Source organism: Triplophysa rosa, linkage group LG7, assembly GCF_024868665.1.
Source record: "Triplophysa rosa linkage group LG7, Trosa_1v2, whole genome shotgun sequence".
NCBI classification, from domain to species: Eukaryota; Metazoa; Chordata; class Actinopteri; order Cypriniformes; family Nemacheilidae; genus Triplophysa; species Triplophysa rosa.
In genome coordinates this window covers 3,536,298-3,552,306 of record NC_079896.1, presented here as the reverse complement: position 1 = coordinate 3,552,306, position 16,009 = coordinate 3,536,298, and the positions used below count along the sequence as shown (strand labels likewise).

The 16,009-nt window shown below is 39.4% G+C and overlaps 1 protein-coding gene and 1 long non-coding RNA gene across 2 annotated transcripts; one reads left to right on the top strand and one right to left on the bottom strand.

Moving 5' to 3' along the window:
- Positions 1-208: 208 nt before the first annotated feature.
- LOC130557368 (potassium voltage-gated channel subfamily A member 10) lies at positions 209-9,927 on the bottom strand. The gene is made up of 2 exons (XM_057339065.1): positions 9,358-9,927; positions 209-4,445 (listed from the first exon to the last, which is right to left on the bottom strand). Exon 2 carries the CDS (start codon positions 4,261-4,263, stop codon positions 2,596-2,598), a length of 1,668 nt encoding a protein of 555 aa, XP_057195048.1. The 5' UTR covers positions 4,264-4,445; positions 9,358-9,927; the 3' UTR covers positions 209-2,595.
- LOC130557369 (uncharacterized) lies at positions 9,710-14,664 on the top strand. Its single transcript, XR_008963296.1, has 3 exons — positions 9,710-9,808; positions 11,858-11,949; positions 14,462-14,664. It is a non-coding gene; the product is annotated as an uncharacterized LOC130557369 (long non-coding RNA).
- Positions 14,665-16,009: the final 1,345 nt, after the last annotated feature.

Genomic DNA, 16,009 nt, shown 5'->3' with positions numbered 1-16,009 from the left:
TTATACAAAGAAATAATAAAATGACTGGAGCTCCTCCTTGCCCAGTTGCCCATCCCTAAAATAGACCGTGAGGCGTGAAACATGCATTCATGCTCGCATAAACAAAATAAACAGAAAGATTCATGTGCTCTCCTTGTGGGATCTCGCAATGCTTAGTCTCTATCTATGAACAACTCAACAGGTTGTGCCAACAATTCATGGTTGCCCTGTCTCTGACCTGTATGATGAATTATTGGCCTAATAAATTCTTACGTATAGGACGTCTTTATTTAGTTTTGTATGTGCCACATAGTTACCAAATATGTTATCTGTGAGCCTTGTCAAAACACATTAATATGGAGGCATAAAATGGTATATGTATTTAATAAAAGGCACTCAGAATATCATGAATAAAATATAGTGCTTAAACAATCAAAATCTATCATACAGCCATAGCAAACATTCATGAGATGCTAAATGCCATCATGACCTCATAACACTGGCATCGTCACCTTTGTCGGTGTGGACAGTTGTATAAAATCAAAACAGAACTCGTAAGAATCTTTGCAAATGACATTCACCTATTTTTTATCAATATTTCACTATAATATGATATAAAATACACATGCATAAGGGAATATACGTAAGATTTTCCATTGACGCAATGGAGGACAGCTTTAAATATTTCTACTTCCAAGTCAAAGCATTATCATTTTGTCAAACTCATAAATATCAGTTTTCATGCATTTTTCATCTTTTAAAAGTTACAGTAGCATGATAAAAGCATTTCAAGATCTATTCTGCAATTATACCTAAGGTGTCTGAAAAATGCTGCTGGCATAATTGATTTTCAAGCTTAATGGAAAACATATTCCAGCTTCCCTGAAAAGTGCTGTATTGCTTTGCTTTAGTGCTCAAACGCTATGATCCAAATTTGCTTTGGAAAAAAATATTTGTTCGTTATATTTTTACACCTATGCTTTTTACAAAAAAAAGCAGACGTGCAATATGTTTTGCAAATAAAGAAGGAGAAAATCTCTGAAACCCAAATTCCTGCAATGGAATCATTAAGAAAATAAAAAAGGGTTTTAGGAGTTAACTCCTTCCATAGAGAAAAAGTGTTGTCAAAGCTGTAGATCATGTCTCATATTAAAAAAATAAATATCTCGATCTTTGCATGCCTGCAAAAATAAAACCTTATCTGCAATTGCTTTCAAATCATTTAAGAATATTTCAGATATGCCTTTATTTTGCTTAATTTATCCTAGTCTAGGATTAAATTCATTATTTTGAAAATAATGTTTAGGCTGGAGTTGATGATACGCTCCATTTGTTGCAATGGCTGACCGTTAAATGGTTTCATTACATGCGCTGTGCAACCATGCTCTCTGATTAATGGCTTGTCAAGTCAGCTTAATGAAAGTGATAATATACGTGAAAAATATCTTCTTAATAACACTTGTTGCCTCCACCAACAGAAACAACAACAACCCAAATGTAAGTTTTTTTTTTGTGCTCAGTGGTCTTAACTCAAGTGAATTCATGCATAACTTCAAAACGTTTTGTGCGTTTTCCAGCCACGCCCATCCGTGTGCATAATGAATAGGGCTGCATCTAGGCCAATAAAACCTTTTAGTTAATGACATAAGTGCTGTATCCTGCTGGATGCAATCTATATCTTCAGTCTCTCATAATCTCCTTCGTCAGTGGAAGTTTGAGTCTGTATGATCGGTGCAATGAGAGACAATATACAACGTTGCATGAGAAAACTGAAGTTGCAAAACAGTTTGAAAATATTACTCGGAAGACCTACAGTGCATACTTTCTTATTCTTTATGTTGTGTTGATAAGAATAGCAACAGCAGTGAAGAGATGTGGGACATCGAGCAGACACCGCAAAGCACTGTGGGTTATCCAAATATAACTCATGCGTAAGATACTGTAGTTAAATTCCAAACAGGTCTGATAAAGTGTGACAACGACCAGGGCTGTTAGACGCGTCACTTGGTGACATTGAAAGATGGATAACAGTTTGGCATAAGCTTTTTCTCTCGCAAGCAGTAGAGACAAAAGGTGATGTGAGTGCAAAAACTCGACAGGAACGACAACGTCAGCAAAAGGTGGTGCCGGGCGGTGGTGCCGGGCGGATGCTTGGAGTGCAGAATCATGATTCCCCGGCATTAGTGTGAGGGACTTGGCAACACAGGCACTTAATCGCAATTAATTAAATGCTTGTTTTGACCTTAGTCAAACGCAGCCGTTTGCCTCACGAAAGATGACAATTCCGTTTTAGGATTAGTTCAGTATATTTCAGTTTGTATTACTGTTAAGCCTTAAAGGGATGCTTGCAAACAGTTGTTTCGTTCCTTTTAATCAATTTAAGTAGTGCTTTTGAGCTGTATAGTCAGATGTTTTTAGCAGCCTTTGGCTAAAAAAGCTTTCAATTTCAGGTTTCCCCGTTAAAAGCAGTTTCTGCATAGATTGTTGGTATATGCATAGCATTGGGTGTATATTTAAAATTAAGCTAAATTGTCAAACAATAATTAAGGAAACAGAGTCTGTAAGTGCATCGTTGTACAGTCTTCTTATTGCTGGTCATGCTTAATATATCAATCCTTAAGAAATGCCATTTTTCCCTGTTTGCCAGTTCCCGTTGCTCTTGTCCAGTGAGTAACTGCTTTCAGATTTCTCCTCGGATCCGCTTTTCTGGTTTGCCGCAGCTTCAGCGGCGACGTCCATCATCAGTTTCTCCGCCTGCGCCGTTTCCCGATGGTAGAAGTAATTGAAGTTGGAGACGATGACGGGAACTGGAAGTGCGATAGTGAGCACGCCGGCGATGGCACAGAGGATCCCAACCATTTTCCCTCCCAACGTGATAGGGCACATGTCGCCGTAGCCGACCGTTGTCATGGTCACCACAGCCCACCAGAATCCCTCCGGTATGCTCACGAACTGCGTATCAGGTTCGTCAACTTCAGCAAAGTAAATGGCACTGGAGAAGAGGATGACGCCAATGAAGAGGAAAAAAATAAGCAAGCCCAGCTCCCTCATGCTGGCCTTCAGGGTTTGGCCGAGAATCTGGAGGCCCTTGGAATGTCGGGACAGCTTAAAGATCCTGAAAACCCTCACTAATCGAATGACGCGCAGGGTGGCCAGAGACATGTTCTGGTTGGCAGCGGGATCTTCCTGATGGGTGGCCATCAGTTCCGTTATGACGGTAATGAAGTAGGGCATAATGGAAACAATGTCAATTACGTTCATGATGTTGCCGAAAAACTCACTCTTGCTGGGGCACACCACGAAACGCACTCCGAGCTCAAAGCAGAACCAGATTATACAGATAGTCTCAACCACAAAGAAGGGGTCGGTAAAGACAGAGATGTGGGTGTAAGGAGAACCTGTAGGGGACAGGAGCGTACCGTTGGCGTCACGGGTTAAGTTGACGATCGCCTGCATGAATTCCCGCTCGTCGCGGAACTCCGGGAGTGTCTCCAGGCAGAAGATGCAAATCGATATAGTGATGACAAAAACAGATACTAGGGCCACTGACCTGGCCGCACTGGAGCTCTCCGGGTACTCAAAGAGAAGCCAGAATTGACGGTGAAGCTCACTGGTCGGTAGTTGAGGTTCAGGGTCTTTAGTGAAACCTTCATCCTCCCTGAACTGTTCCATGACCTCATGCCCCAGTCGATAGAACACCATCTCATCTGCAAAAACATCCAATGGCACATTCGCCGGCCTTCGGATCTTACCCCCGGACTGATAGAAATACAAGATTCCGTCAAAGCTGGGGCGATTACGATCAAAAAAATATTCATTTCTCATGGGGTCAAAATAATTAATCCGCAACATTGGGTCCCCGAGCAGCGTGTCCGGGAACTGATTCAGAGTTTTGAGCGTGGTCTCGTACATCATCCCCGAAACGTTGATGACCACTTTTTGTTCGCCCTCCTCAAATTTCTCCTTTTCCCCGAAATAGTCGTCGCAACAATCCTTGGCTACTTTTCCTAAGAGAGCCTCATTTCCCTCGCTGCTCATCAGGACCTTCCAGTTGGAAATCAGACTGTTGCAACTTGACGTTCCTTTCTTGCTGAGCGTTGGGGGAGACGTCGCCGTGCGCCTCGGATGTCGTCCTCTTTGGGGCGAGTGTGTTGGGGAATGTACGCCCTGGTTGGGTTCTGGGGAATCTGAGGTGGGTGAGGTCGGATATCCCGAGTCGCTCGGGTCTCCCAAGTTGATTCCGATGTCATCCAAGTTCTCAAAGTTGACTAGTGGAACCTCCATGGCCTCCCTCCCCTCCCTGGGGCCTCCCTCGGGCTCCTAACCCAGGATGATGATTGACGGGCAGCCAAGAGCACGAGCCAGCCAGCCAGCCCACCAAAGTGCGAAGAGTTGAGGGAAGATGCTGGCTTACCCTGGCTTCTTTTGTAGCAGAGGCCCTGAATCCCAAGACTCTGTCACCTGATCTGCAGTTAAAGACAAAGAGAACAAAACAGTTGTGTTACTGCGTGGAAGGTAAGGTTGCACCTTAGGGAGGCAGGGAAACAATAAAAGCCATTTAAAGTAATATAAACTGTACCACGAAACGATAAGCAACAAATAGGGAGATTTATTTTTAAAGGGATAGTTCAAACTAAAATTATAATAATTTCATCATTTACTCACCCTCTTGTCATTTCAAACCTTCATGACTTTCTTCCGCACAACACAAAAGAAAATATTTTGAAGAAAGTTGGTAACCAAACAGCACTGGACCCCATTGGACACAAAACCAATGCAAGTGAGTCCAGATAACAACATTCTTCAAAATATCTTCTTTTCTGTTGCGCTGAACAAAGAAAGTCAAACAGAATTTTTATTTTTGGGTGAACTTTTCCTTCAATGTTCAGTACAATATGCTCAATATATGCAGATTTTCATTCTTTTAAGCACACAATGAAGTCATTATTATCATGTTGGCCATAACTGCAAGTGTCAATTGCAGGATCCACATTACAGCCTAAGTGTGTATTTTAGAACAGATTGCCTTTTAGTTTCTCCTTGAAAACTCGAACGTGCCAAAACAAACATCAATAATTCATTCAAACTAAATATTCCTGTCCTTTGTGCTCCCTGCCAAGTGTGCTCGAGAGCTGTACTTTATCATCATCACGCTTCTGTGACAACTCGCTCGCACGCTTTTTAATTCACGTCTTCTGTAGTGTAGAACAAGAGTTTTAAAAGGCAGTAGAGATGTTCTCGCGCTGCTGTGTAGCATATGGAATTAATAGTGTCATTTCTCAACAAAGACAGACTTTGACAGAAGAAAGTTGCAAGCAGACACAAATCTGGCTACAGACACACACGGTGTGGTTATACAGCACAAGTAAGAAATTATTAAGAGAATAAAAAACACAGAATATGTCACAAGCTTTCAGTTATCGCAGACTAATTTTATCCTTCAGTTTGTGAAAACAAACTAAAATTGTGTACACGGTTACAATGCAAGTAAAGCATTCTTGTCCTTTTGTGGTGAGGCGTTACTGTGAATGATCTTCTGGTTTCTAAGTCGAGTTTGCTCCATTCCATAAGAAAGGAACAGCACATGTATAATTTCTATAATATCTACTAGGCATCAAAATTTGCTTAAGTCTCCTGCGTCTCATATACTTTCCTGAGAAAGAATCAGAAATCTAACAAATGTCTCCATGAGAGTTTTAGAAGAGATCTCAACAATGTCACAAACTGAGCTCAGATTTGTCAAGTCTGCAATCAAAAGTAAATATTATTGAACATCTCAATGTCCACTTTTCTCATCGAATTTACCCAAATTCTGATTATTTTACCTATATAACCATTTTACAGCTCATTTTAAAAATCGTCTCATTTGTTTCTGTTTTAGGTGAAACATCTGAGACTTAAGAATTCAGACTGACATGAAACACAACTGAGAACTCGATAAAACTCAATAAAACTTTCCTTTGGGATGTGAACACGATATTTTTATAGTTGCTTATATATACAGTATATATACTGTATATGAAGAGTTTGGTTCCAAAATGAGATAACTCCATTTAAAAAAAAGTATGTTATCTTATTTTTATTTTGTGTTTTATTGTGTTAGTTAGCTGTATTTTTTGAGTTATTATGGCTTAAATCAAAACAAACCAACTGCAGTTTGATTGATAGTAATTGGAATGCACAACAAAAAAACATGATTTTTGAAAAAATTTAATAACGGAGTTATCTCATTTTGGATCCGAAGTCTTCATATGCACATATTTTGCTATAGTTGTTGTGCCAAGCTTACTGATCATGACTTGAAATATTGGAATATAACACGTTGCATAGATAAAATCAGTGAGCAATTTCATCTCACTTGTCTAATGTTAATACTATTTAATGTTAAAGTCTTGTAGTATGTTTGTAAAACATTGTGAATTTTAACATTTATTCAAGTGCAATGCCATGCCCAATTGACTTCTGTTTTGAAAGAGCATTACATTTTTATTTCTTTTTACAAGATAAGAGATTATTATTTTTGATTATAGTTGATATCACATTACAGATTAAACCCAGAACATCCTAGGCCCAATCTCAATTCTACCCCTTACCCCTACACTTTCCCTCCGTTTGGCACGTTCACGTGAAGGGGGTGTCTCAATTCTCTTTTGGTTGGAGGGGTAAGGGGAAGGGCCAGATAGCCCTTCAAACGAAGATTTTTCGGGACCTCATTTCAAACGAAGGGCTACGAGAAATTTCCAACATGGCTGCTCACTCGAGCAAGCAGACCCATAAATGTATAAGTAATTTTTGCCATTAATAAGGATTTTTATGACAATTTTTCATTTTACGTATGTTACATTCAATCTTGTGTTTGTATTTACGGTGATGTTCTTTTAACGTTTGCAAAAAAATCGCTAAAGTTTGCTAGTGGACAGCACTGATTGCACGATATTAGAAAAAATATTTTTATGTCATATACCCGGTGCATCGCCGCATGTCCTCTGACGTAACGTTAGGATCTAGCAGTGACGTATGATGACGTATAACAGTGTAGTGGTGTCCCATTTCCCACAGGAAAATTTGAAACCCTTCCCCTTGCCACTTTGTTTCAAGGGGCAAGGGGAAGGGGCGAGGGGCAGGCGAAGGGGTAGAAAATAGAATTGGGATTGGGCCTTAACAGTTCAAAACTCTGAACATGACTAAAGCAGACTCTGAATCTTCTGGTGTCTCTCTCAGGGTTCACCCCCAGCCAGAGACAAAGGTGCAGGTCAAAGGTCGAGTTCAGACCTCTTATCTACAGCCTTCTATTTTCCAGAGAGTTTAATGGAGACAGGTAACCATAACCTGAACAGGGGATTTAAACAGCTGCCCCTGGTACCACTTGACACCACAGAACCTGCAGCCGCCAAAGAGAAAAGCCTTTGGCTCAATGACAACTTGTATGGCTACACTGGAAGGTAACGCACACCTCTCACCTTCGCTCTGCGTTATATTCCATTGACCCTATTAATATACAGCAGGGCCTATCTTTTCCATTGTCAGATGGGTGGCTTACGTGAACGTTCCGTTTAATTCGGCAAGATTTTGCACAACAAACCATTTTTTTCACTGTTAGAAGGATACGCGCTTGAGTCCTGGTAGTCAGTGTCAATGCTTAATTGAAAAACAAAAGAGATTGTATAGTTTCAAAAATGCCCTAGTAATGGCTGACAAATGTGTAAATGACAAATAAATAGAAAACACAAAAGTGTGTTATGTCTATAGGACCACACGGCTTAAAGTTATAGTTATTTACCTAACTTTAGAGTACATCTATGATACATTAAAGGGATAGTTTACCCCAAAACGAAAATTCTTTTATCATTTATTCACTCCCGTGGCATTCCGAACCTGTATGGCTTTCTTTCTTCTGCAGAACACAAAAGAAGAGATTTTGAAGAAACACCGTCCCCCATTGACTTCCATTGTATAGACACAAAATCACAGAGACATTTCTCAAAATATCTTCTTTTGTGTTCCACTGAGCAAAAAGTCATATGCAAGTTTGGAACGACATGAGGGTGAATAAAGATGACAGAATTTGTATTTCATTATTGAACTATCCCTTTAACATCTGCCAATTGTACAGTATATGCAGTATTTTAGCATTTGAACTAAATGCTTTTTGTTAATGTTATCAGAATCAGAATCAGAAGAGCTTTATTGCCAAGTGTGCTTGCACACACAAGGAATTTTCTTTGGTGTTGGAAGCTTCTAGTACAGACATTCAACACAATGACAAATGCATCACGTCTTTAAATGATTTATTTATTGTACTTCATGTTTATTTATTTCCTACATTATTCATTTGCAACTGCAATAACCTCTAGGAGCACAGAAAGCTAATCTCCATACAAAAAAGAAATGAACGCACATTATCTTATTTGATCTCGCGTTCATTTTCTGGTATATTTGTAGATGACAGTGCAGATATACGCATATTTATAAAGAGCCTTCTTAGTCTGCAAAACTGTAAGATTACAGTATAAAAAAAGAGATTCACATTTATTCGGTTGTGTAGCGAGGTTGAACAAAGGTTACAAGTGACAGTAGCTTCTGTTCTTATCCTGCAGTGCTTAGTCTGGGATTTTTGCTGAAGAAGTGAAAATGCACCACGGACAGAGATGACATCTATATCCTTCAGCTGTGTGTGTGTGTGTGTGCGTATGCGTCCAGAAGATCGATCACCAGTGTGGGAAAGTTTCCCTACACGCATCACGGTTTGAAACCCATTGTTTTATTTTAAAAACCTCCAGGGCTGGTCACTGACCTCACCGAACATGTGAAGGGATGTTATACATTGTACATTACAGCAATGGTGTGAAAAGATGCTTTTCTATATACAGTATATATCACAAACCCCTACATGGCTGAAATCATAAAAGTATTGACTCCGTTTCTATATTTGTTGCAGCACAAAGATTGAATGAATGCAAAAATATCCACAAAAGTTTTGATGTGTAAAATAGGTATACAGCAGTTAAGCTCATTTAAAGATTTTCAAACACAGACATTTCAACTTATATAAACATTTCAGATCAAAAACTTAAGAACTACTTCAGCTTTTCATTCCAAACACCATCTTTATATCATCTCGCTCCAATCCAGCATCAATGTAACAAAATTGAACAAACCTTACAATTATTCTCTTTTCGAAATTCTTATTCCGTATGACTTGACAAGAATAACACATAAGCAACATCTTGCTTTATCGTTCCAAATTTCTGTAAGTGCTCTCTTCACATCCAACCAATTCATGAAATCCAAATGAACTCAGAATTGTTTAAAACGCAGACATCGCACTCTTATCTACCGTATCGGCACACCCAGACGAGAACAAACTCAAATACCCACCGTGGAGAAACTCCGGGACAGGATGATCTTTCTACCACCGTTCGCTTCCAGGTTGAGCTCCTCTATCTCACTTCTCGTCTGTTCCTGTGTCGCTCTCTGACTTGTTCTCCCCTTCTCAGTCTGCGTTACAATCAGATTTCTGCACACCCTTGTGCTGTGTTAAAGCTCTCTCTCTTTCAGTAATCTTATGCCTCCGGAGTAACTTGAGACCCACGTCTGCCATCAGGCAGACGCACATGCACCGTCACACACACACCTTACCTTTGCATCTGGCTCGGTTTTAAACTTTAGACCGGGTTCTTATTTCTGCGCGTGGCTCTCTCACTTTTCTGTCTGTGTCTTTTCAGGGTTGGTTGGGGTTTCAGAGACAGACCCCTCAGTAGTGGAGCCGGCGAGAGCTCTTAGGCTCTGTGAGGCGAGTAAAGGACGCTGGGACCAGAGCTCGTGCAGAGTAAGCAAACATCTCCAGAGCACGAACACGCACACACATGCTAGCGCACACACATTTGCAGACACAAACACGTGCACGGTACGTAGAGAGACAAACAGTTGCGTACGCTCTCTGTTTAGAATAGCATCCTTTCATACTACTTATTTATAGTATGCATGTAGTGCACAGTAAGCATATTTTCTAAATTCATAGAAACCCGACTTGCTACATTTGCTAAAATCATCACTTTTCCCGACTCATTTCATTGGGCTGCTGAAAAATGTGCCTGGTATTTTTTGTGTTCATGGCTATTGATATCACAGTCATCTGGGGACCAGCATTTAGTGGCGTGTTTTCAGCACAATGCAATAGCAACCGTTTTTTTGGATACCTGTGCTGTTGTACAAATGTGCTATTTGTAGGCGGTCACGATTCATTTATTCCATTTGGGAAATGAGTCCAATAATGTGGTGGACACCGAGATAAAACGAGTCTGATTTGGCTGGTCGTGTGATCTCGATGTGACGGCCTCCATGAGGCAACCTGCGTCTTGTAAAATAAATTTGCACTCATTGTACATGTATTTTAATGCGAAAAACGTATAGGGCTTTTTAAATAAACAAACAATTTGTTAATATCCAAGTGGAGAACTGGAAACCGGTCATTGATTTAACACTTGTGTGGTGTTCGGGTCTGTGAGACCCATTTTTACTAAAAAAATTAAATTTTACAATTACTTAAAGATTGTCTTTTAACCTCAGACATTTATATTTATTGACCACTTATCAAGATGTAAACACTGGTCCTGAAGCGTTTCCGGTTTTATTTTTTAAAATTTTATAGATCATACAGACGGTTTCATATAAACGTTATGTGGCCCAAACATAACTTCCGGTAGACCTCCGCAATGAATCAATAACTGTTAAGTAGTTCTAATCTAATTTAATACAGTTAATATACAACAAAATATTAAGATAAATGTTAGGGCTGTCAGATAAACCGACGATAAATACCACGTGATTTATGCACAGCTTTTTGAGTGAAGTACGGGAAAATGCTGCTGCATCCGAAAGCCAGAGGGCGCTCTCGTGCGGGAACTCCAAATACGCACTGCAGAAGAAGACCATAACACGTTCTAGAATCTAGGAATTGCCTATGGACATCTTTTTATCACTGTTACTCAAGCCTCATCAGGTATTTTTATGACAATAAAGTATATTTATAATGATCATGTTTGACGGGTGTTGCTTTTTCAAATGCACATTATAAGCGACTCAAACTCGCACTGCTTTTAGATCGAGCAGCATTTCCTACTGATCCCAGAGACGTGCTTCATGGACAAGCTACGCATTAAAAATAAATCGACACATTACATATCGCAGCCAGCTCGATTGCAATAGGAGTTAGTGGTATCACGATAAATTATCATGCAGCCCTAATAAATGTGTCCGTGTGTCCAGTGAAATCCTCTATATAGTGATATATTGATTTTGGTTATAAACGTTCTGTTGGTTGTATTCTGTTGAAAGCTAATGTTGGCTGAATAACAAAAACATGCAAACGTTGAAGGTCATTGTAGTTTATTGCTGTTGTAAATGTTTATTGTGAACTGACACGGTTTCATTTACGTTTTGTTTTAAAAAAAATAGTAAGCATGAAACTATATACTACACTAGATAGTATTCATTAAGTACTAACTTAGTATTCCATCCCAAACATAGCCACACCATCACGCACATGCACAAGGAAAAGTAATGTGTGGGGAAACATACACACGGGCATTAATAAAATGCACATCCCATACGTTTTAGCATTTCTCATACACAATCCCATGTGACCTGAGTTGGCACACAATATCACTGTCAAAACACATGCGCACAAATACACAATCCACATCACACTTCTTTGGCCCCTTCCTCTCCAACAGCTCAGGGGACCTGACTATGCACGCAATAAACACACACAACCGCTTTCTCACACGCACACACAAACATCTGCAGCAGTGCTCAGCAGTGATTCAGCTACAGCTTTAAACTGCTTATACAGGAGATCCAATGCAATTCTGTTTAGGGTCCAGAGGCCGGCGGTGAAAGGGGCCATTCATCAACTCTTCTTTTAGCAGCCTGCTGATGTCTGGCAACTGCGAGTGAGACATACAAAAGGTAAGAGATCTATATAGTGCTGGAGGACAGTGATGCGATTGCAGACGCATGATCTGCATGTCTCTATAAATGTGCAGCAGAGTCTGAGTAAGGGTTTTGAATAGGTTGCAAAAGTGCTGAATGATCCACTATGAAAAAGCCAAGAAGTTCAATGTCGCCCAGATATTGATTAATGGGGGTCCGTTTGACATCGGTGGCCTGAGAGTTTGCTGTATCAGTTGAATGGATACGTTCTCTTTTAAACATTATACATCGAAGCGTGAGAGCGAGAAGAAACATGAGTTCATGCCGTCCTTTAGTGTCAACATGAGCGCATTCATAGATCCACACTGACTGTCTGATATATATTGTGGACAAAAATGTCAGGAGCTGTAATCTGATTGGCTGCTGAGGTTAAAATGACTAAAATCAGTTACTGCAAATACTTTAAAATCTGTTTTTATACTGTTGTCCTAACCCGTTTTGCAATGGTAATCTAATGATGAAAAAATATTAGTTTTACGTAATTTGACTTGAACTCACGTAAAGGTACGTTTGTAAAGAAACCTGCAATGTTAAGGCTTGTCCACACCGTGACTAAACAAAGGGCGCCAATGTGAGTGCGCACACCGACGCGCAAAACGGCAGGCGTAAAAGCGTCATTAAAAAAAAAAAACGCTTTTTTGTTTCAAAAACTGGCCGACCAAAGAGAATGGTGCTTTTGTTCACGTGCCTGGAGCTGCTGAAGTTACAGTAAAACATGACTTGGTGGAGCTCAAGCACAAAACGGTCTTGCCGAGCACATATTGATGAAGAGGAACCAAGATGAATTCTTCTTCTGTGTGACAAGCGAGTGTCAGAAGCATAAAGTTGCGCAGCGCCACTTTGTGTACCGGGATGTTTCTGATTTTCATTAAGCACCATCTATGTCAGGGAGTGAATTTGCACGATCACTCGGCTCAATGCCAGTGAAAATCGTTTGGGTACGAATGCCGAAAAACGTCTCGAAAAACCGTGTGCGATTATCATCCCGGTGTGTACAAGCTTTAATGTTTCAAACAGAGATGTTGATATTGAGGCAAAAGCTACAGCTTAAAAGTTTTATGTCGGTATGTCCTTATACAACTTTGGGAAAACGTTAAATTACCAAAAATTACATTCTATATCGTAAATAATGTGTCCTGTTTGCTGTCCCGCACACTTGACCAAGAACAGAGAGATTAGGCCCTCTTTTACCATGTGCTTAAAAATGGATCCCTCTGTAAGTGTCCTAGTGATGGGTATCATTTACTCTAAAGTTGAGGTTTCTATTGCTTGTTATTTTATTTTGCAAATGTACCAACTGATTTTTGTTGGCTTCACAATGACCACACTTGTGAAAAACACTTGAACAGAGCTGGCAGTTTTTCTGTTACTATAGCGAGAATTAATTTGAGTTTATTTAGGCGTATGATAATGGAAGGTGGAGGGCTGCGGGGACAATTAGTGCAGTGTCACATTCCATATAAGAGCAAAACTCCACATTCTACACCCTGAGTTTACTGAACGCCGGAAGGCTCGCTGTAATTCATTCTTGACATCCTTGCCAATTTAAGCAAAACTGGTGCCAGGAGGCGATGATTCGTCAGATTAACAGAATGAGCGAGCAGTCATGATTTTGAGACAGGAGACAGAGAGCGATAAAAAGAGACTGAGAATAGAAAGAATGTTACTGTAAATCTAGACTGTAATCTTGTCAGAAACAAAGTGAAAGCTAAAAATTCCTCCGGTCACGGGTGAATTTTTGTCATGTTGGAAAGGTTATCATAACGGTTGGTTGGGCAAATATTTAAGAACCTAGATTCTGTATTTATGCTTCATTTGATGCATGATCACCCACTGTAAAACATTTAATGTATTGTCTCGACTGTAAAGGTCTGTTCACACCAAGAATGGTAACTGTAAGCGCTAACCACGTCATCATCCAAACCAGGTGACGATAACAAGTTCACTCAAGTTTGCACACAAGTTTCACATTAAAAATGCGTGGGCCCTTTAAATTTGAATGGTTTTTGATTGGCTGTCAATGTTTCATCATATCATCATATTTTTGGATAGTTTGGAAGTGATCCCAACGATATTGTTTATCTGTTTGATTATTGATATAGTTGTTGTAAATGTAGACTTTTTCCTTTGTTATAGTTATCATTGTAGTTATCATTCTTGGTGTGAACGGATTTTAGGTATAGGTTATGAGTACATTTTTTAATATAAATTAATTATTCATAATTTACCTTGATACTTTGAGTTCGCCATTTTAAGAACACCTAGGCAAAGTTATATAAAAATAAGTATACTTAACAGTTGACATGTTTCAAGGTATTTTTTTGTACAGTGATCTTTAAAAACAGTAACTTTCAGGAACGTTTCAAAACTTCCTCCCCAGTGAAAAATAGGATTTATTAAACTTGATAGATTCTATGTTGATGTTGATGTTGTGTAATGACGCTCCGATGAGCAGACACTACTTGTTTTGTCTGTTAATTGTCCACAGTAATGATCTGGATACAGATGCTTCGTTTGCTTTTTCCGGATGACATCCTACTTTAAAGCATCACATTAAAGGATTAGGCTGCGGCTTCCCGAAGCGGGCCAAAACGATCCACTCGGTCGGAGGAGCCGTGCCTACAAAGGGAACTGGAAGCGGTCCAGCACATCACTCTGATGTTTTAAATTAGAAGAAGCCCTATAAATAGAGACACAGACTATATTTTTATATAGCCATTGTGGAATTGTTCTTGTAATTTATTGAAAGACTGTTGTCCATCTTATAAGGGGATGACACTAAGATTGGCACTTATTTTGGAAGTGTTACCGACACACCTAGAAACAACAAAAATCATTTCCGTGATGGCTCTCACAGGTGCAGGCCGGCTCTCCAGATTCATTTACGTTATTATCAGACACTCACTGAGAGGACGGTTTATTGTACGGCCAAGCTGTATTATAGCTCATGCTGTTTATTTTGGTTTAACAGAATCGACTTGTCGTGCAAAAAAAAGTTTTTGAGTAACATCTCAAAACTAATGGGGCCTGAAAGTAGCCACATACTTTATTTATTTTTAGCTTGAAAACGATTTGCTTATTTTTTTAGGGCACCTTTCCCAGAACAAGCTGTTTCACATTGCATGTCTTGCAGTATTCTTTTTGACTTCTTTCCCATCAAAATGTATGAATTTAATTGTATTTGTTAACATTGGTTAATGCATTTGCTAACATGAATTAACTATAAGCAATATAGTTTTACAGCATTTATTCATCTCAGTTAAAGGAGCAATGTGGAAATTAGCAGCATCTAGCGGTGAGGTTGAGAAGGAAATAAAAACACAACGCTTCATTATGTAAGGTCTTTACACACCTCTGAAGACATAGTTATGTACAAATTGCATTTCTGTCAATTGATCCTGCTAAATATTACACACTGCACCTATAATGTTAGTTCAGTTGTCAATGGAATTGTTCCTACGTTTTCAAACTTTGCAAGTTTTCTTTCTTTGCCGATGTTTGATGTCAATAGTTTCCATAGGTGTAGTTCATCACAATAATTATGGATATCCTCCATGTGTTTGACAATCAAGTGTCCAAATACATTTTAGACAGTTTATCTATTATTTAAAACCTTAAAATTGGCTATTTGATTGATTATTTTTATTATGAAATGCTATGTCATTCATGCATTTTTACCAGTGATGTCCAAACATATTTTGGGTATACTGAGCTGCAGTGTATCAAGGGTTAACTGCCTCTCCGCCTGTGTAGTCTTACATGTGAAATGAGACTTGGGCTTTTGAGGTCTACAGTCCGTCTATAGTATTTCACCGACCTGCCCATTTTAAGGCAGACTGTCTATCACCTTAGCAACACTCTCATGGACTTCAGGACTCTCCCTTTGACACAGTCCAGACAGCTGCTCTCTGCTGTAGATCAATACACTGAGAGTAATGGAATGGATGCATTGATTTTATGCACTTCAATTCACTTACAGCGAAATGATGCGTTCTATAAACAAATGGGTTTTAACATTTACACCTCTTGGGTCTTT